General features: G+C 32.5%; 1 protein-coding gene across 1 annotated transcript; it reads left to right on the top strand.

Annotated features, from left to right (window-relative positions):
- Window positions 1-7,480: 7,480 nt before the first annotated feature.
- On the top strand, window positions 7,481-20,775 carry LOC143256843 (pancreatic lipase-related protein 2-like). The gene is made up of 10 exons (XM_076514595.1): window positions 7,481-7,752; window positions 9,320-9,591; window positions 10,469-10,615; window positions 12,474-12,582; window positions 13,343-13,459; window positions 14,753-14,869; window positions 15,794-16,054; window positions 16,664-16,784; window positions 19,769-19,979; window positions 20,546-20,775. Exons 1-9 carry the CDS (start codon window positions 7,632-7,634, stop codon window positions 19,905-19,907), a joined length of 1,404 nt encoding a protein of 467 aa, XP_076370710.1. The 5' UTR covers window positions 7,481-7,631; the 3' UTR covers window positions 19,908-19,979; window positions 20,546-20,775.
- Window positions 20,776-22,014: the final 1,239 nt, after the last annotated feature.

The raw sequence follows: 22,014 nt of genomic DNA, 5'->3' as shown, positions 1-22,014 counted from the left end.
ATTACGAGTCGAACGCCTTAAAACGCTTGGCCATGCAGGGACCTATATCATATATATCAGTTAGTGAAAGTCCGTAATAAATGGCCCAAACTTTTAGAAGCCTTAACATCAGAGCAACTAGTTTCAACATCTTCGTGCATTCTCTTTTTTGTGAGGACACACGAATGTGTCGAAACTAGTTTCTTAATTTCAAGACGTTTGACAGTTTGTTCCATTTACTTCAGGTCAGTCTCTCACAAATTATTATCACTGTGTGCTTAAGAAATATCTAAAGCTTCCAAAGTATCACGAAAATGATTTAATGAATCGTGATGTAAGTTAGCCGTTTTCGATAATTATTATAATAGACTCAGAAGATAGCCCGAAATGGCTTTTCTATAAGAAAACACAAACACATAATTACGATATAACTAACAACAAATTTTTAAAAAATCTCTGTAGTACTAAAACATTCCAGATCACTTTTTTATAAATACTCCGTGTCCTTATTTACCTTAAGTCGTTTTTTGAAAAAACCCGTATTTGAAACTTGTTTCTTATCTCAATCTTTTAAATACCGGTACTCATTTTCGTTGCTTGACCTTAAGCTAACTCGTTCTAAAAAAAATAGGACATGAAATTAGCAGGTTTATTTTCAATATTAAGTTTACGTTATTGATATCTGCACTGTTTGTGAAGTGTAAGGGGCCAAATGCCCCCTCTTGTCCCCATGTGTGCCCATGCTTAATACAGTAGTTAGGCTTAACAGAAATTTACTTGATCGATGACAAACCCTACTTAATAATTGCACGCACTCAGTAACTACTCTATCTTTCCCACATATAATACTTCACTAAACTCTCAATCATTAGTCATAATTTATAAATAAATAATTCATTAACTACTGTTTCAGCACTTCACTGATTGCTCGTATTTTTACTGATTTATCCACACTTACATATTATTGTTTGTGCAAGCTACTAGATTCATAATGTCGGTGTGAATTTTCTAAATATTCTACGACAACTTTTATGAAATTACCTGATCTTAATGTCATACTCTCTCCAGCTAACACCCGAATTAAAACATTGAGAGTACAATAATATTTTATTTAAAGTCCATACAGTTTTTCTTTAAATGCTCGATGTTGTCCATTCTAACTTGTTTAAGAGTGTAGCAAGAGCCCATGTACAAAAGAGAACTTGCCCATTCACAAGATGAAACCTGAGATTCACAAAGCTGCTGATAAATTGCTTTTACATTTATAGAAACGTTTTGTATTGTTCAGTTTGTTTTCTAAACTTTGTAGAATGTTACAAACAATAAGCTCCTCTTATCACTTTATGCTAAAATTCCCCTTCATACTAAAAATAGCACTACAATTTTTAGAGATGTCTAGATTAAAAACAATATTCATTTCAAGATGTGCTTCAGCAACTTGTACAAGTTGTTCTAAATTAGGGATTGAACTCCTTTGGAAATGCATAATGATTGTTGATTTAAGTAACCCAGGATTAAAAAACGTAGAGTTGTTAAGTATGTAAGGTGATACATTTATTAAAGACTCCTAGATATCCGTGAGAGAACATATACTTTGTGTTTTTTATTTATTCTCTTCCATTCTCTTCTTTTCCTTTGTTATATATGTTATTTCAACTGTCTACTTAATATTTCCAAAACATGCATTGTATTTCAGAGACTTAATGTTCTTCTATTGAAAATAAGTCTACGTAAATGCCACAGTATATATAAAGAACTATAGGAATTATTATCCGTATTAATATTGAACCTGCCAGTTTTGAGAGGTTGATGGAGTTTAAATTTCCTGCACTGCAATGGGAGAGATGTTTCATCTATGTATATGACATATAGGTTTAATGCCATAAATGACAACCCAATAATACTAAAAAGTGTCAAAACTGCATTGGTAAAACACAAAACTTTATACGAAAGTTTTCTTCATGTGACTTAGAGAAAGCTTCCACAGATACTGTTTTACTCAAAAGTAATTCTAATGTATTGATAATTAATGATTACTTTTCCAATTGAAATAAACTTATCTACTGGTTAATATGGCAGTGCAGCTCATTGCAAATATGTACACTAAACAATAAGTAGCTTGGTTTGGAATACTAAAAGAGATCTACTCAGATTTTGATGGTTTAATGAACAGATGATGTTGACGGTTTAGGACATGCTTGATACGTTTACAAACCATGAATGAACTATTTGGTATGAGCATCTGTTATATCTCATGTATAACTATTACACATGAGTAATACTTGCCTGATTCTTCAAGTAATCTTGTGGTGTTCATATCGGAAGTATGACTCCCAAAATATTTCATACATGGCTTTCAGCCCAGTGCACTTGTACCACAGAGTCCATAACAATACATGGAGAAACTGCATTTTCTAATAATCGATGCAAATGAGTTTGCAAATTACGTAATGGTTAAATACATCAAAGAAATGCTATGTCAAATAATGGAAGTTTGAGGCTGATGACTGTGTTTGCCTATAGTACATGTCTTCAGTACGCAAATTAGTTATTTTCATCTTAATTAGTTTGTAACGTATCTATTGAAAGCTCAAATAGGTGAATTTGGAGTTAGAATGGTCATGAAATGCGTGAATATTTTTAATGAACAGGTTATACCAGGAAGAAATCAGAGGTAAGAAAGCAAATTAACTGAGAGCAGTGCATTCATGGTTTCGACTTTTCTAATGAAAATTAAAATGCTGATAGTACATCCCTAAGAGCTTATCAAGAGTTTGATGAAGTGCCAGAAGAGAATGATTTCTGCTCTCATGATTGGTAGAAATGCTAAGATCAACTTTCTAATAATCAAAGCTAGAAATCAAAGCTAGATTTCTTTGAAATCAGTTAGGATGGCCAGTTGATTAAGTACCAAATTCTATAATCTTGATTATGCTTACTTTATGTTTTGTTAAAATTTATGTAACTTTCAAACAAATATAAGTTACATAATATAAGTTATCAAGTACGAAAAGAAAATCCAAAGAAAATAAGTTCTTCTCTGCAGAAACTATGTACTGTCATTTTTTCACAAAACCATAAATTACTTCTCACGACACATTGTTGTTTATACATTGATATACAATACTTATAACCTGTTCTATTTAGTGATACGTTAAGACTTTGACTGGACTTATTTTTAAAGATGATTTACATTAGTAGTTGTTTTGAAAACATATTATGATATCATGAAAGGAGTGGGAACTAAACGCTATATTAATAAACGAGAAAAGGGAATGAAAATAACGTTAGAAACAAAAATGATCAAGGTATAACAGTTTCTTTGCGAATATAAACTAATGCTTCCCAGTAGATAGTAAACGTATAAATAAATTGATAAGTGTGTTGTATACATGCGAGGATGCTTTGGGTTTGAATATTTGTAACACCTGCCACATCTTGATATGGATAATAAAGAGTCATTCTGGGAAAGGTTTGAGTTGGTTTGAATAGACAAAAAGAAGATGCAAGACGTTTGACACTACTTTGGAGATCTAGGTTGCTTGAAGATGGTCCAAGACCATGAAAGGCAACATGGAGAAGTTACGGTAACTTGTAAATGTGAAGTAAAACAACGTAACAAATAAACGTTTGAAATGTTCTTGATATGGTTGTGAATATGATGGTATAAGGTTAGCGATTAAGCTAAGCCGTTGGTACAGCTCGGGTAAGGTAAGAACTTATTCGAAGATATCCCAATCGATTTAACATACCAGTTGAATCGAAGATTTCTCAATTGGTGGAAAAAATAAACAGCACACAATTATTGTTAACTCTAAAAAGTGGGATTCGAATCGTATATAAGAAGTTATTAGCATCGATAGTTTGTAAAACTAATGCACACTAAAGACCAAAGATGCAGAGTTGAGGTTGAAGCAGATGCATGATGCATTACAAGATGGTTCCCTTAGCGATTCTCATATTATAAGTGCCTTTTCTGCAATGAAGAGTAAGTATAAGAATGAGGACATAATGTGCAGTATGGTGCCACTACAACATGTGTGTTTTTATAGCAAACACATGTCGAGTTATTTGCTGTGTCCACTAAAGGGAATGAATCCTCAAATATTAACGTTGTAAGTACGTAGATTTACCGCTGTCCCACCGTGGGACACTACTAGAGTTTAATCCATATACACTATTGGCCGAAATATTAAGATCAATAAACATAAAAAAAATATATGCATTTCGCTTTGTTAGACTCAACCACTTATTTGAGAAAAGCCTCGAAAGATGAAAATAAGAAAAGAGAAAATAAAAATGAAAACTTTTTTAGCATTTAATAGAGAAAATGTGAACATTATGAAATTAGCCTAAATACTAGCTGGTCAAAAGTTTATGACCATAATCGGTAAACACGTAACGAAATTTAGTCATTTGTGTTCAAGCATTAGCGTTGTCAACATCTTCCATTGACATCTCCTGTATTACATTGGGTAAAAACATGGCAAAGGCTTAAAAGTTGAAAGAGTTTGAACGTGACAGAATTGTCAAACTGCAAAACCAAGGTCTCTCTCAACATGCCATCGCTGGTGGGATTGGGCGTAGTAAAACTGCTGTTGCAAATTCCTTAAAAGACCCCGAGGGATACCGAACGAGAATTTCAAGTGGTCGACCCAAGAAAATGTCGCCGGCGTTGAGAAGAAGGATTCCATGGGTTGTCCGGCAAGACACCAGCCGCTTGTCTATTCAGATAAGCCCTTACGGATGCAGAATGCAGCTCAAGAACAATAACACGACATCTACGAGAGAAAGACTTTAGAAACTGTAAACGTCTTCAAAGGCCACGCCTCCTTCTACACCACGAAACAGCTCGGCTAAACTTTGATGAGAAGCACCAAACATGGGACGTAGAAAAGTGGAAGAAGGTTTTGTTCTCTGATGAGAAAAAATTTAACCTGGATTGTCCAGATGACTTCCAACATTACTGGCACGATAACGATATCCCACCAGTGACATTTTCTACACGACACAGTAAAGGAGGTTCCATCATGATCTGGGGTGCTTTCTCCTTTCATGTAACAATGGAGCTTCAGGTTATACAAGGGAAGTCTATAGAAATGGACGTCAATTACAAACAGTGCATGATCTTCACCACTTGGAATGACATTCCAGCCAGCCTTCTGTAAACGCTTATATTGACCATGCCAAAGCGAATGTTTGAAGTTATTCGCAATGACGGCCATGCAACTCACCACTGAAACCTCTTGTTGGGCATTTCTTACCCTGTTTAGGACTTCTTTTTGGTATGGTCTTAAACTTTTGACCAGCTAGTATTTAGGCTAATTTCATAGTGTTCACATTTTTCCTATTAAATGATAAAAAAGTTATTTTATTTTGTTTCCCTTTTCTTTTTGTCATCTTTCGAGCTCTGCTCAAATAAGTGGTTGAGTCTAATAACGCAAAAGGCATAGTTTTTCTTTATGTTTATTGGCCTTAAGATTTTGGCCAGCAGTGTAAGTGTGTGTTATTATATTATGACACGTTTTTATCTTTGCATTTAAAATATATGTATGCGTCTATGCCACTTGGAAGATTCATGAAAGCCTGTATATATATATATGTATAGATAGATAGAGGGATATAAATACAGTCAGATATAAAAGACTGTTTAGTATAAAATTATTAATTTATTGATTTTGTGAGTGAATATTACCGAAAAACTGGTAATCATACGATTAAGAAACAACTTAAGGAAATGACTTATTAGCTTATGAACTTAAGTTATTGGATTCTGTAATTAAATAAATAATATCAATGAGATTACAGTTCCCAATATAAAATCATGTGAAGTAAGTATGCTATCATGGTATTCAGAGAGAAGAATGGTAACTACTGTACCAAGAGCATCAGCACAAAATGTATTACGGAGTTCATATGAATTCTGACTAAAAAACTTGACTCAAAGTTTGACTATGAAAAAAGAAAACAACCAAACAAAGGAAGAAAGTTAATATCTGAGAAATATACATGTCGTAAAACCGTAAAATGTTTCTCTCTAGATGCAAGGAAGATCTGTTTAAAGCCAATATCTGAAAAACAAAACAAAACTGAATAGTATGAATAGTTTCTTGACAAGAGCTATGTATGGCAATAGCACACAAATTAAGTATAAACAGTTCTTGTGGCAAAAGTTATGAATGATAACAAGCCATAAGTTAAGTGTAAACAGCTCTTGTAACAAGAGTTATGTATGACAACATACCATAGGTTAAGTGTAAACAGTTCTTGTAACAAGAGTTATGTGTGACAATAGACCATTGGTTAAGTATAAACAGTTCTTGTAACAAGAGTTATGTGTGACAAAAGACTATATCTTAGGCATGCTTAGTTCTTTTGAGAAGAGTTATGGATAACAACAGTAATGTTAAACAATGGACCACAAGTTAAGTATGAAAATTTCTTTTGCCTTAATAACTGACCGCAACGCATAATGTCTGTTTGTTCTTAAAGGTTTATTAGTAGTAATCTAAATTTTGTAATAGTTTTCGTAATCAAGAGACGAAATTCAATATCTGAAGTTACTGCATTGATAAACTTAATTACCAATAGATAGAAAACATTTTATATTTTTGCGTGAATAGGACATCAAGTGATCTTTTAACAGCTTATATATCTATCGCAACATGAAATCTGTAAGTACCTCCACTTCAATGTCATAATGTGATAATGTTACGGTCAATCCCAATATTTCTTTCGTAGAGCGAGGTTTGTTATGAATATTTTATAACGTATTTATTAAGTTTACCTTTTTCACTATCAGGTTACGGTAGAGACAGATGTGCTTTTTACGTTAAAGTCATCGATTTCAAGTTTCCTGTTCAGTTGTGTTTAAAGTGTTTCCTTTTCTTCCACTTTATTTCTTGTTGCAAATGATAGTGTTTGATGTGTTTACTATATAGTTGTTTTAGTTATATTTTATACATGTTTACAATCAACTTAGGTACCTGATGCAACATCAACTCTTAGAATCTGGAACGTTTTTATTACATCGTCATTTATAGTTTGATAATTACTTTATGTCACCCAGAAGGATAATGATAACACTAAGATTTTAGAATGTTGAAATCCACTGTGGTTTTGCTGTGAAACAAATGAGGAATCAAATCTTACTCCATATTTGTGTTTTTCTCATGAATTAAAACCATAAGATCAGAGTACTGTTGAAAAATACAAATATACCGTAAAATAACGTATACATTTCTTTTGTTGATTTTTAAGGCTTATTTCGATCTAACTTCTCAGAACACGAGGGAAATAGCATACTTTTTCTAATGTCGTTAAAAGTAACGTCATAAATCGATGTGAATCGTGTCCGTATATTTTTGCACAGTGAGTTAATGCTGAAAACAGCGTGGTTTGCCTTGAGAACACCTTATCTTGCTCTGTTGCGGGTAGATAAAACGTTTATGATGCAATGAGGCAATGAGGCAACACTAGAAACAATCTTGCTTACCTTGGGAATAACTCATTAGGGGAAAGATAATCACTGAAAGAAAGACAGTCCTTAAGGTAATCGTGACAAAATGAGCTCACATATTAAAAAGTATCACTTAATTTAGCAGACGATCAGTAACTAAACAGAGACAGCAGTGTTAAGTTTCAGCTCAAGGATGTTTCTTGTTGAGGGACATGGTTTTGTTTTATTCTTGCTATTGGTTTCCTTGGTAGCAGTTTCAACTCATGGATCAACTAGTGGATATTCATTCAGAAACATTTTGAAGAGACTAAAACGTGAGATAATAATAAATAATACCAATTAAGTTATATGGATACAAGATAAACCTGAATGATATGTATCTTTTAATTATGCAATGTGTCTCAATAGCTTGCAATCGTTATAACGTTTTTCTGACCGTAGATGTCTGTGTGAAATACATATTAGCACAATAGTTTCAAAATGTGAACCGTTAAAGACTTTATATAGTGACGTATTGTGTATTTCATTACATCATAGATGCTTATCCTAATTTTAGTGGTACGTATTTTGGTCTTGCCTTAAAGAAAGTTCTACATTCAAGTCCAAATAAATGTTTTTTAAAGAAGTAATCAGAAAGAATTTAACAAAACTTAATAAACCTCACAGAACTCAGGCTTTATTTAAATAACTGTTTATGTTCTTCATGCTTTCCGAAAGTGCATTTTGATTAAATCATTTGCCCAATGAGTGAAAATAAGGTGTTAACACTTTCGGTTTCCGGTTATAAATTTTAATCTTAAAATTAAGTGAACAAGTGAGATGTTAACGAGTTTTGTCTCGAGAGTTACAAGATTATTTTTTCTAAGGAGTTAAGTTAATTATTAGCTATTACAGCTGTAATTCTTTGTAAACAATAGTCGACATCTATATACTTAATGATAATATGTTTTATTGTCTTGGAACGAGCCTGCAATTTACATTTAATACTGAGCTCTTGAAAAATGTATAATTAAAGCTAGTAATATATCTCTTTTATTGCAAAATAATATCCTGTTCCCCTGTGTACTCAACCGAGTAGCATAGCGGTAAGTTTGCTGGTGCAAACCACAAAAATCGGGTCTCGATACCAGTGAAGGTTGGTTTGAATTTCGCTCAAAGTTACACGAGGGCTATCTGCGCTAGCCGTCCCTAATTTAACAATGTAAGACTAGAAGGAAAGCAGCTATTCATCACCACCCACCGCTAACTCTTGAGCTACTTTTTTACCAACGAATAGTGGGATTGGCCATTACTTATAACGTCCTCTCGGCTGACAGGGCCAGCATATTTGATGTGACTGGGATTCGAACCCTCGATCCTCGGATGAACCCGTGGAGGACAGATCACAATAGTCCATTGTGTAGCTTTATGCGTAATACTCTCACGCTGTGTCAGCGGTAAACTTATAGATTTAAAACTCTATAAGCTGGAGTTCGATTCTTCATTCTATATAGAGCACATATAGAACAGTATTTAACTATCCATTAAAACTATAAAGAGAAAATGTTGTAGCATTTGTTCCTAAATATTTAACAATGAATAGATGTAAGTCTTAAAATGAAAACTATTTTATTGAGATATTGCTAAAAGTAATATTAACAGATTCTTAAATTTATCTGCGATAAATTGTCCTGCTACATTCTCCAAACATCCTAGTCACCACCTGTCACAACCACAAGCAGTTTTCGAATTCAAATCGATCGACAAATCAGTGAGCCTGATCTCTACAACAAAAGATATTGTATACTGGGTAAGGGAATAACACCTTCAAATGAAATATGCATATTTATATGTGAGGGTGTATTTAAAAACAGCTAGTACTGCATCTGTTCTTATATATAGGAGAGGAAAAATGCTACGATGATCTCGGATGTTTCAACAATGGTGGAAACTTTTATGACCCAATCAGACGTCCAATCAACGTTCTTCCTCAAGACCGTGACGTCATTGACACACGATTCATTTTGTACACATCTAAAGACAAAAACAACTACGAAATATTGGACCAAACAAATAAAAGCAATATTTCTAACTCGGGTATTATTCCATCAGCAAACACCAAGATTCTTATTCATGGCTTCACTCCACGTTTTAATCCTGAATTATGGTTAAACGTAAGTTCCACAAAATTTCGTTGAAATATATGAGACAAAACAATTTTTAAACCTTGTGCCTCTCATTGTCTGATATTGTTTATTACATTGGTAAAATATGTATATTATTTAATAAATAATAATAATAATAATAGAGAGCACCTTTATTTATAAATCTTAATTGTTAAATATTTTCCATCTTTTCTACTGAAAGTGGTTATTGAAATGGTTGATTTTAAACAAAAAGATCTTTCTTCGTGGCGTTATTTTACATTTTAGGACTAAAACATGGGTAAAGGTAAATTCCACAGAATTTTGTTGAAGTATAAACAAAAAATTGTTAAATTTTATATAGAATATATGCTATTGTTTATTACATGAAGTTGAGCGTAGAAAAATACATATACAATATGTTTAGGCACTTTGCAACGCGCAAATGTAAGTCAGACTATTAAACCAATTTATGACAATTCATATGAGACCTTAGTTTTGTGTAAGCTATTAAATTACCGTCTTTATATAAAATAACACGAATTTATAAAACTGCGAATATTGTTTAATCTAATGAAGCTAAAAGGGCAATTCTCAACATAAATCTTGACTGTAAAATATATTATGTCTATTCCTTTGTAAGTAGGTTATTGAAATGGTTTACTACAGTATCCCGTTCAGTTAAAACTACAATATTTTTACTTACATCACGAAAGAAAAGTTGTGTTTTAGTGGTTATTAGAAACTAATATAGTTTCTTTGAAATCTGGCACGTTTAGACGACAGTACTTTATTTTTCCCAAATTGTATATATTTTTAAATATTTATTTTACTCTGTAATTATCGCTTTGCTAAAAATGTACAGAAAAAGATTTTAACTAATAAATTATGTGTTTACTTTCTGTAGAACATGAAGGATGAATATCTAAAACAAGGTGATTACAATATAATCTTAGTTGACTGGAGCAAAGGAAGCTGGTTTCCATACTACCAAGCGGTAGCGAATATAAGACTTGTAGGAGCTGAGATAGCCCTGTTGATTAGTCGCTTACAGGTAAACATAACATGGTCAAACCTTGTAATGAATTATTTGAAAATTTGAAATGATAAACGTGACTTTGATAAGACAACTTAACTAGTTAATTGTTTGGATTCAGAAACAATATAAACTGAGGGATGAAACAAACCTGTTTAATAATGATAGTACAAATAATAAAACTGCTCTAACAAGACAACAATAACTGGTTAGTTACTAGCAAGTAAAAGTAAAGGAAGATAATTTTTTTGTAAATTACTTTAAAGCAACCAACTGATAAACTAGTTTACTTGAGGTGACGAATTTATAAGGACAAGAAAACAGAATGAGTGTTGTGTATTAACAAGAATATTTCTGATAACAGACTGTGAAACCTCCATAAATAGTTATTTATTGTTATTTATATAACATTATAACGCCCCCACAGCTGAAAGGGTGAGCATGTTTGGTGCGACTGGGATTCGAGTCTGGCGACCCTCAGATTACGAGTTGAACTTCTTAATCCACCTGGCCATACACGGGCCCGTTCCGTAAGAAGAAATTCTGGCTATAATTATGTTATGATGCATACATTGGATTCATCCAGTCATAAACTATACTTCACTACTAATTCTATCCATAAGACAAATGTTTACTTCTGCTATAAAACTGCCTTGTTTTTCATTAGTGACACAACTGATATATTTTTTGGTGACTGTGTTATCAATCTTTACAAACAAGAATTCATCTGAGTTTTACCCATTGGATAGAATTAAATGTGATTTATAGTTTAACACTGTCTGAGCTTTACCTACTGAAGAGAAGTATATTTTAAACTTGACTGAGTTTTACAACATATGTAAAACGCATAACTAAACAGCCAAATACCATGTATACATTATAATATTATCATAGCCAGGATTTCTTCTTACAGAACAGGGCGAGGTGGGTTAAGACGTTCAACTTATAATCTGAGGGTCGCGGGTTCGAATCTCCGTCGCGCCAAACATACTCGCCCTTTCATGTGTGGTGGCGTTATAATGTGACGGTCAGTCCCACTATTCGTTGGTAAAAAAAAGTAGCCCAAGAGTTGACGATGGGTGGTAATGACTAGGTGCCTTTTCTCTAGTTTTACACTCCTAAATTAGGGACGGGTAGCGCAGATAGCCCTCATGTAGCTTTGCGCGAAATTCAAAAAACGAAAAAACAGAACAAAGTAACCGAAAAAAGCTTCGAGGTCACTCAGCCATTCCTTATAACAAATGTAATGTTTATACGTTATACCAGGTCTTCTACTAATAAAAAACAGTGACAGCTTGCCAACAAAATAGAGATAGTATATTATAAGAGTTATGTTGAAAGTTGCACGCAGTGTAAAAAGTCCTAACCTGTTTTGTGTGTTTTTTAAGTTTTACAATTATTAGTTTCTGATGTTCTTTTCATTCAAAACAAGTTATATGACACTATTATTTAACCATTCTCATATAATAGTATTCTGCCACTTTTAAGAAAAACGATGTAAAGAAACATTAGGGTCATCTATTGTTTACAAAACAAGTGCATGCAAGTTGAAATCAGCCTAACATATAAAAACTCAACCCATGTACATGGGAAAAATCGAAGTATTGTAATTTAAATTGTATTTTTGGCTGCTATTTCACAATTTTTTGCTTTTCTTGTTTCTAAAAGAAAACTATATCAAAACGTCATTTATATTACTAAGGCATGTTGGAGTTAACAACTTTTTATATAAAGCTATACATTTAACCCAAAAGAAAAGGAAAGCTTATGAAATATCTGAAACAAAATCTGGACAAATTAAACTACCACACTTAAACACGTTTAGTTCAAGAGGATTTAACCGTTTCTAAATAATTAATTGTATGAATCACCATAGGAAATCAAAGGCATCTCTCTAGACAGTGTCCACCTCATTGGCCACAGTCTTGGAGCACATACGGCTGGCTATGCCGGAGAACGATTAAACAAAGTGAGAAGGATAACTGGTAAGTCTGTTTTTCTCCAATAAACATGGACATCAGAAAAAAAAACCTTTACAATTTGTCCTTGTAAGTAAGAAGGTTAATCTAATGAAGACAGTGTGGGTCCACTGAATCTGTCTTTCAAACAGAAAGAAAAGTATAAATTTCATTCAGACAGTTTTGTTTAAAGTGAAAGTTGCGATCAGAGGACAACTCTTAAACATATGACGAAATTTTTGAAAACCTAAGCTTGTGAAGTTCTATAAATCAGAAATGTTTGCTGAAATTAATTATTTTTACCTTGCTCTTTACTGAACAGTTTTGAAAGTGAATGACAAATGAAAAACATACTGATATGTATATATAATGTTTTTAAGATGACTAGATTCTATTATTTCCTTCTCTTCGGAAGACGAACTTTAATATCCGTGTTGAAGCATTTTAAATTCTTAACCGAATAATAAATTTGATGATCAAATACTTAGAGTAATATAATTTAAATCGTTTAGTGAAGCTATAATGAAGGTACTAACTTTTAAATTACCATAATGTTCAATTTCGGCTATTTGTCCTTCCGTCCGTCTGACTGTTTTCCTATCTGTCTAATATTAAATATATATGTGTTGTTTATAGCATATTTTTTAAAACATCGACTGTTAGATACTCAGCTTAACTACTCTAGGGTTCTCTTATCTATATTCTCGAATATTTCGGTGTGCCTACAGTAACTCTTTATATGTCCCCAATATTTTGTAATTGAAAACACGAGTCGTTTAATCTTCAGGACTAGATCCAGCTGGACGTTTCTTCACAGGCATGGCTGAAAATGTTCGTCTGGATCGGAGTGATGCGGAATTTGTTGATGTGATCCACACGGATAGCAGCAAAACATTGCTTTTCGGTAAATATTGGAATATTATTATTTTAATTATGATATTTTTTATGGCAGCACTAACCAGTTCATTCAACTACTGGACATTTTACACTATTAAAAACATAGTTGTTAAGTTATTTCCAAAGAAGAGGGAATTTTGAACAATCGTGGCTCTTGAAATTTTTTTTAGGCATGATTAGAATTGGTGTTTTTGAATTTCTCGCAAAGCTACACGAGAGTTATCTGCGCTAGCCATCCCTAATTTAGCAGTGTATGAGTAGAGGGAAGACAGCTAGTCTTCAAAACCCACAGCTAACTCTTTGGCTGTTTTTTACCAACGAATAATGGGATTGAGCGTAACATTATAACCCCTCCACGGCTGAAAGGGCGAGCATGTTTGATGAGACGGAGATTCGAACCCGGGACTCTCGGATTAAGAGTCGAGCACCTTAACCTCCTGGCCATGCTGTGCCAGGATTAGAATATATTAATCTATGATACCTCATTTTTTTTTCGTTTAACTATATTTTGGTACGCCAGTAATATCAATATCAATCGTGGAACGTGCATATACTTGATTCAATTTCATTACTCACCAGAATCTTTACCTGCGTACCTTAAAATTGAAATTCTTTCAAGCAAAATTAGAACAAATTAATCTATCATAGTTTGGGATTGGTCTAATAATTAATCGAAAGAGTTTGAACTTCTTTATCTAAAACTGTAATTAGATTTCATATCGGTCAAGAGATGACGGAGCTATGAGTTAAAAGTTTGTCCTTAAAACAAAAAACACCAAAAACTCAGAGTCATTCTGCGAGCCGCTATGCGGCGTCTAAGAATTGATAATTGCATTAGAATTTGCTTTTAAACTAAAATTTTCTTTATACTCAAAATCGTTCAAGGCAGTATCTTACTCGTAGGAAACTGAAAGTTACATTTGTTTTCCGTCCAAATCTTAATATGTAGGATATTTTTGGACATTTATAGACATTTGTATATTGATTAATTACAACACGGCTTTGCCTGTTTGTTGTTTAACGTAAGAGTCTAATATTATATGCCCCCCAGTGGTTCAGAAGTATGTCTGCGGACTTCCCACTCTAAAAGCCGGGTTTTGATACCCGTGTTGGGCAGAGCACAGATAGCCCATTGTATAGCTTTGTGCTTAATTCAAAACAACAAATATTATATAAATTTCAAGAGGGAAATATTAGACATAAAGTTTTAATTTGTAAAAGGCTGATAAGCAGAAATTATACATGACAGAAGTAAATGACTTGAAACATTTTATGAACAAGATACTTTCATCTATTCTAGGTTTAGGAACAAATGAACTTGTAGGCCATGTTGATTTCTTCCCCAACAGGGGAAATAAACAACCAGGATGTTTATCTGATTCATTAGAAACATTATTCTCAGATGGTGTTATACAAGGTGAGTGGAGTTGTTTTTTTTCTGTTTAAAGATATATGTTCCTAATTTTGTTCTTTATACATATACGTGCATAAATTAACAATAAAATAGGATTTTATAAAAAGCAATAACATTTTCTATATAGGCATACGTAAACCACTAAAGGTGTGATAATTCAACCCGTCATGACTAGTAATGACACACGAGTTAAAAATAACCAACGTCGTTTGTTTAAATTTAACTCAGGATCGCTGCAAACTAGATTTTATAAAAACTAAAGGCTGGAATGAAACCAAATTTAATGATTTTGAGAAATTTTGGTTGAAAATTCTTAACTCAATCAACAAGTAATTGTATCAAAGTTGTTTATCTTGTGATATTTTGTTGAATTCATTCAGAATCGTAGGTTTAAAGAAGAAATCTTACATTAAAAATATTTTAATCATTTCTTGGTTTTATAACAAAAATATTTTTAGAAAACGTGAAACAGGCAAAATGATTTTTCTAAAATTTGAATCACAAAATCGCGTTCCTCGCATTATTTCATTATAAATTAAACATCTAAGAAACAATACACTTTTCTTAAAGCTCTAAAATGGAGTTTTAAGTTAGTTATTCGACAAAATTTGTACCACACCTGTTACTTAAAATTATTTTACTTTTTGAAGGTTGTTTAAGAAACGTGTCATTTATACACTTTAATTTAACGCTGAATATAAAGTAGGTTGATTGCAGTATTTGGTAACATATGTAATCTCCTTGTTTTCATGCAAATACCTCTTCGGTGTATTAATTAAAAAAGCTCCTCCAGTAAAATTGCATAAGAGAGCAATAGTGTATAATTATAGCCACCATATTATTTGCTAGTTCAAAATTTTGTGTCTCATATTCAATCTGTCTGGATAATATGCTTAGTCCTACAGAGGAACGTATTTATTTCTATAGGTGTAGATAGACTTCTTCGCTGTGATCATCTGAGAGCCATCGATTATTATCTTGAAGCTTTGAAAAATGAAAAATGTACACTAGTAGGGATTGCATGTGATAGTTGGGACGATTTTATCAGAGGGAAATGTACTGATTGTGGTGAAGACAATAGCAAATGTGTCAAACTAGGACCCGAGGCTGAAGAGTATCTGAAATACAAAGATGACAACAAAAGTCTGAAGCTATTTCTAAGGACCAGATCTAACGAGCCATTCTGTTGTATGTATTTTGTTTACTATTTGCTGAAACTTCATATGAAATTTTTGCTCAGGTTCTTATAACAGATACAAGTATAAGATTATATATTTTAAACATTCATTCACTTGAAATTAACATTAAAATATTTATTTTGTTCTTTCAAAGTAATATTATCTTATCCAGTTAAACATTAAACAAACATCTGTATTAGTGTTACATAATCTAGCTAACTAATACACTGCAAGTCTTCTCCGATATATTATGAAAAATGAATAAGACCACCAGAACTAGAACCAAAATTTATGTGCAAGGTAACATTTTGTTTTCTCAACATCTGATATAGATCATCTAAAGGAACGGATATTTACAGTATAGTATATAATGTTTGTATAGATAACTATGATTTGGAATTATGTGGTCCTACTCTGAGGTTATGAAGATGTATAAAATTCTGACTCAAAACCAGAGTTAAAATGTGGCAATTCAGAACATTAATTTCCTTTAATTTCGAATTGTGTCATTGATAATGCTGTTGTTGACCTGTAAAGTGCACCTACTTGATGCATGAGAAACACGAACTAATACGAAACATATGCAGAACACTAATACTCAGTATCTTTTTCATTGCAGTGTTTCATTACTACGTCGAAGTTAACACCGCTAAACCAGCAAATAGCACTAGTCAGAAAGGTCTTTTGCACGTTTCGATAAAAGGTTCTGACGACAATCTGAAAATGGGCCTAAGTGATAGGTAGATTATTAATTTTGATATGAATTATGGTTAATAAGTTCCAAAGGCTTTTATTTTGGGATGTGTGTTGTTTACATTCCGTGTTTCTAAATCATTGCTACCAAACATTATATATAAAGTTAGATTATAAACTGAATAAAAGCTAATTCATAATTTATAATTCTAAGTAATAATCCGACCCAAAATGCATCTATGAAGGACTTTGGTCCTGACCTTTTTTATGATTAATAGATTACTATTATTAAATACATTTAAAAATACCATAAAACATACCAAAAATCTATAGATAAAATTTTAGGGTTTTAATAAAATAAACCAGGGAACACTGATGAAAGGATGGAGAGTCACATTGATTTCTATTTTCGCCTTGTTTGATTAGTGTAATAAACGTTTAGTTTTTCGGCTGAATACATTTTGAAGACTTTTTGTAGGACTTTGGTTATCAGCAATAAGAGAGATGTACTGAATAAATTCTGAAGAAAAACCGAGATAGTTACGAATTTTCCTCTTTTGGTGAAGTGTATTTTATCAGTACATATATTTACCACTTCGTCCCTCCATATGGCTCAGAAATACGTCTGTAGCCTTACAATGCTAAAAATCATTACGTATTTATGGTCTTTAAGTTATTAAATTAATCAATATCGAAATAGTTTATTTTGTTTTGAATTTCGCGCAAAACTACACGAAGGCTATCTGCGCTAGCGTGTGTATGTGTTTTCTTATAGCAAAGCCACATCAGGGTATTTGCTGTGTTCACTGAGGGGGAGTCGAATTCCTTGATATTAGCGTTGTAAGTACGAAGAATTACCTTGTAGTATCAGTGGATACTGTCCCAGTAATCCCTGACTTAGCAATGACAGACCAGAGGGAAAGCAGTTAGTCAACACCACCAACTCTTGGGCTAATCCTTCACTAACAAATAGTGGGATGGATCGCACGTTATGACGCCCCGAAGTTGAAAGAGCAAAGATGTCTGGTGACAATGTTTCGAAACGCCATCCTCAGGTTGCGAGTTAAGCGCCTGGGCCACCAGCCCATGGTAAGTTCATGTAGAGCAACGAAATACGTTAAAGACCATAATTACGTTAACCATTGTATTGTGCTCCTAAAACTATTGTAGCAATTTGAATAAAAGAGTCACAAAGTAGCAGATTAAGTATGGAAAACATGGGTACGACTTTCAAGAAATGATTAAACAAGGTAATATTTGCATTAGCGGATTTAAGTTTGTGAGGGCTCCGGGTATAATTCTTTTTGTGGGTCCCACATCATACAATAATGGAACTCTTGCTTATATGCTACTTGAAAAAACTCTTTTATTACGTGTTTTGGAAACCCCAACTTTGCAAAATGTTTATCCTGTGTGCATGTAAATTTTAAATAAGGGTCGCGATTTTCACGTTTCGCCTCCGTTTTCCTTTAAGTAGAGCATTATTTTTCTCCATTTGAATCATACAGTAATAAAACTCTTTCTTATATGATACTGGAAAGGCCTTTCTATTATACGATACGCAAACCCCAATTTCGCGAAATTTTTATCCTGCGTGCACGTAGATTTACAAGAGGGGTCACAATTTTCCTGTTTCGCCTCCATTTTCTGTCATGGAGAACTTCATATTTCTCCGTTAGAATGTATCCCAAATATTAAGCAACTAAATTTGCTACGCGTAGTGGATTAAAACGAAAGTGAAGAGGACACACGCAGATTCAACGTTTTGGGAGCTATAAAGCAATGAACAACGTCAGAAACAGTTAGATATTATTGGTTTCTGAAGTATCTACCGAGTATTTAAACGACAAACTGTCATTTGTGGCCAAAAATTGAGAAAAACTTGGAAAAATGTTCTCGAAGCGGTACTATTTGTTTACAAATACGCAGGGTGCAGATATGACGGCATAATTAAGTAACACTCGGATATAATTCTTCTTCACGAATTACAGAATTACAAATCGATCAAAAGAGTCAGAAACGGTTTTCTATTATCAGTTCTTCAAGTATCAACTCATTTTTCAAGCGAAAAACTGTCATTTGCGACATTCTTTACTTTATTTATTGAGTTTATATTTTCATCATTTTCATGTGATTTATTATTCTAATTTACTTCCTTCTTTGAGAAAAATCGTATTCCAGAAAAAATATTTCTCGGTACTTTAGAAAGAGAAAACCAAAAGTGGAAACCACTAAATAAATGGTGTATGATAAGTTATAAAGTGCCAACTCTTGTATCTCTAGGTAAGTATTGCCATTAATTAAAACGTTGTAAATGCACGTTACTCACCAATAAATAAGTAAATGTCTTTTGTTTTTTGGAAATGTTTTGACTTTGGAGACAAAAAATGAATTCAACAGATATTACCATGCGAGGCTGCAGATCTCTTACAGCCAACATGCACTGTCATCCCTAACAATTGTTGGCACCCCAAGTGAACATTGATTAGTCCCATATAATTTTACATAGGATAAAATTATCAACGGGCCTCCATTAAGGCCATGAGCCCTGGAGTTGAGCTCCTATCTAAATACGCCACTGAATATTTGTAAGTTTAATATAATTTCTTCTTGCAAACAGACTTAAATTATAAACAGAGAATATTTCATAAAAAATCAAAATAATTATAAAGAAAATAATTATATAAAGAAATACTACAGAAACAAATCTGAGATTACAGAACACTCAGATTAGCATATAAAAATTATTTTTGACTCTTGTTTCCTTTATAAAGTTTTTGATTTTGCAGTTATTCTACATATAGCACTCTCCACCGCAGATTTTGGCGTTGTTGGACTCTTTGTGGGTTGCATTTGTACTTAAGTTTCTGTGATATAAGAAAGAACGGAAAATTAGAGTGAAAATATATGTGGTGCAGCTATAATTAGTTATATGTAGACATGTGAAAACATTCGTGCATATAAATTTAAAAAAATGAGTTATGTATCTTACTTCATTAATACAATGAACAGGTAATTAAATTCATTTTAGAGATGGGAGTTTAAAACCAGGAAAAAAAGTTGAAATATCTTGTAACCTCAAGAAGGAACATTGGCTCAATAGACTCCTTACAAGTTCACTGGACCAAGCGTTCTGTGTCTATCTTGGACCCCGAATCCTGGCATCTTAAAAGAAGTAATGACAGAGATGAGCTTTTTCTTCGATCCATTAAAGTTAACCTTCTGATTGGAGTTTCTCGACAGTAAGTAGTATAGAAAGTTATATTATTTATTTTCACTTTAAAACCTTTAAATACTAAACCTAAATTGTCATATTACGAAAGTTAACTCGAAATAATTACTCTCGTTACCAACTTTTCTGTTCTGTTATTTTGAATTTCATGTAAGATTAGAAAACAAGGATGGTTTGCGTTCTTAACTGACGTTGTTGGAAGAAAAATAACGAAGTAAAACTTATATAAAACATGATTTTTATACTAAATTGTGACATGAAAATAACTTGAAACATTTCTAGTTTATTAAGTATAATGTATGCAATTAAATCTTATTCAGTTTTTGTAAATTATTATTGAAACATTTCATGTGTTGTGTAGCGTTGCGAATCATTAAGAAAAGAAAGGGGAAAATTTAAAATTATGAACAAACAAATAACCCTATTTTTCTAAATCATACAAAAAACTCAGTGTAACTTTTTGTGAATACGGTAAAGTGGTTAACAATATATTGAAGTTTCTCCATAATGTATTAATTTGTTGTATGTTGCTTATGCGTTGTATAACTCAACCATGGTTTCATATGTGTCACCTAGAGGCCGCCAGTTGAAATATTCAGAGTTCTGTGGAAATCCTACCCAGCCAATAAAGCCTATAGAGGAAGTGACTCTATCGGTCTGTGACAATGTTCAATAATTTTGTATTCAAATGACTAGATTTGTACTGTTTTGTTTAGAAATAACATTTTGTAAGTGAGGGGAAAGTTTTTCAGTAAAAGTTCTTAACGGTTATGTTGTTTTATGAATAAACTGTTGTACGTAACACATTTGTGATATTTCTGTCTTTAATTACCAACTATTTTGCAAATTTATAAATGAATTTGCAAATAAAACAAAATTACTAAGGTAACATAATAAATGCTTACTTTATATAATTTTGCGTCTTAGGAATATTTGGTAAGTTCAACAATAATACGGCTAAGGTATGTCAAAACTATTTTTGTGTATTTGGTAAGTTCGACAATAATACTGGTAAGATATGTCAAAACTATTTTTGTGTATTTGGTAAGTTCAACAATAATACGGCTAAGATATGCCAAAACTATTTTTGTGTATTTGGTACAAACAAACAAACATTTGACAAATGACTAATCCCCTATTATTCTTTCAAGATGGTCTACAGTATTTTCTCACGACCAAAGTTTTCTTCATTAATGTCGTGAAAACAACTTAGAGACAGAAGAACTTACTTCTGTATGAGCGCAGCTAATCGACGAACTGACATCGACATTTTTAATATACGATAGAATGAACTCAATTTTTATACGAATTGAGTACTGCTACTATTTGGCTCATATTGTGAGTGAAAGTAAAGATGTTAAATCAATGATCAGTATGAACAAGTGAAAATATACTCAAAACATGTTATCTTCACTTTCTATACTTGTGTATAAACATTTCATAGTGATTTAATTTAGACGTATATAAAAGAAACGAATATCAATTTGCTTTTATGTTTGAAAGAGATGGAGTAAATTTTCTTGTTCTTTTGACTTAAGTAAATATAAATTTATGCGTGATTAAAGTGGTATACAGGTAATTTAGTTTAATATTATTGAGCAACAGGTTAATGACATTTTAAAACACACAAAGCTTTGTAAAATTATAACCAATTAAAATTTAGAATCTTTGAATGGTGAAACCACATGACTATTTTATAAAAAAAATATATCAAATTAATTTAATATTTCACTAGTGCACTCTGGTGACAGAGATATGTAATGAAACTTTCAGGCTGTAAGATTAGCAATCCATCAGGTTCGATTGAAACTATATATGTTTAAAAGCTTTGAGAAAACAACAACCAATCTGTTCTTTTCGTACATTTGAAACAAACGCCAGGATTGTCTCTTTAATCGCAAATTTACACAATAAGCTATCATTACTGTGACCAATGCTGTATTCGAATACCGATAGTTAGGATTAAAAAAACCTTTAAGTTTACTGCTAATCAACTGGGTGAGATGGGTTGTCGTGACCAATGTCCTACTTTCTAAACTACACAC

The sequence above is a fragment of the Tachypleus tridentatus genome, chromosome 7 (assembly GCF_004210375.1).
Source record: "Tachypleus tridentatus isolate NWPU-2018 chromosome 7, ASM421037v1, whole genome shotgun sequence".
Lineage (NCBI taxonomy): Eukaryota > Metazoa > Arthropoda > Merostomata > Xiphosura > Limulidae > Tachypleus > Tachypleus tridentatus.
Note: the sequence above shows the minus strand (reverse complement) of the source record. Positions and strands in the feature narration are given on the sequence as shown.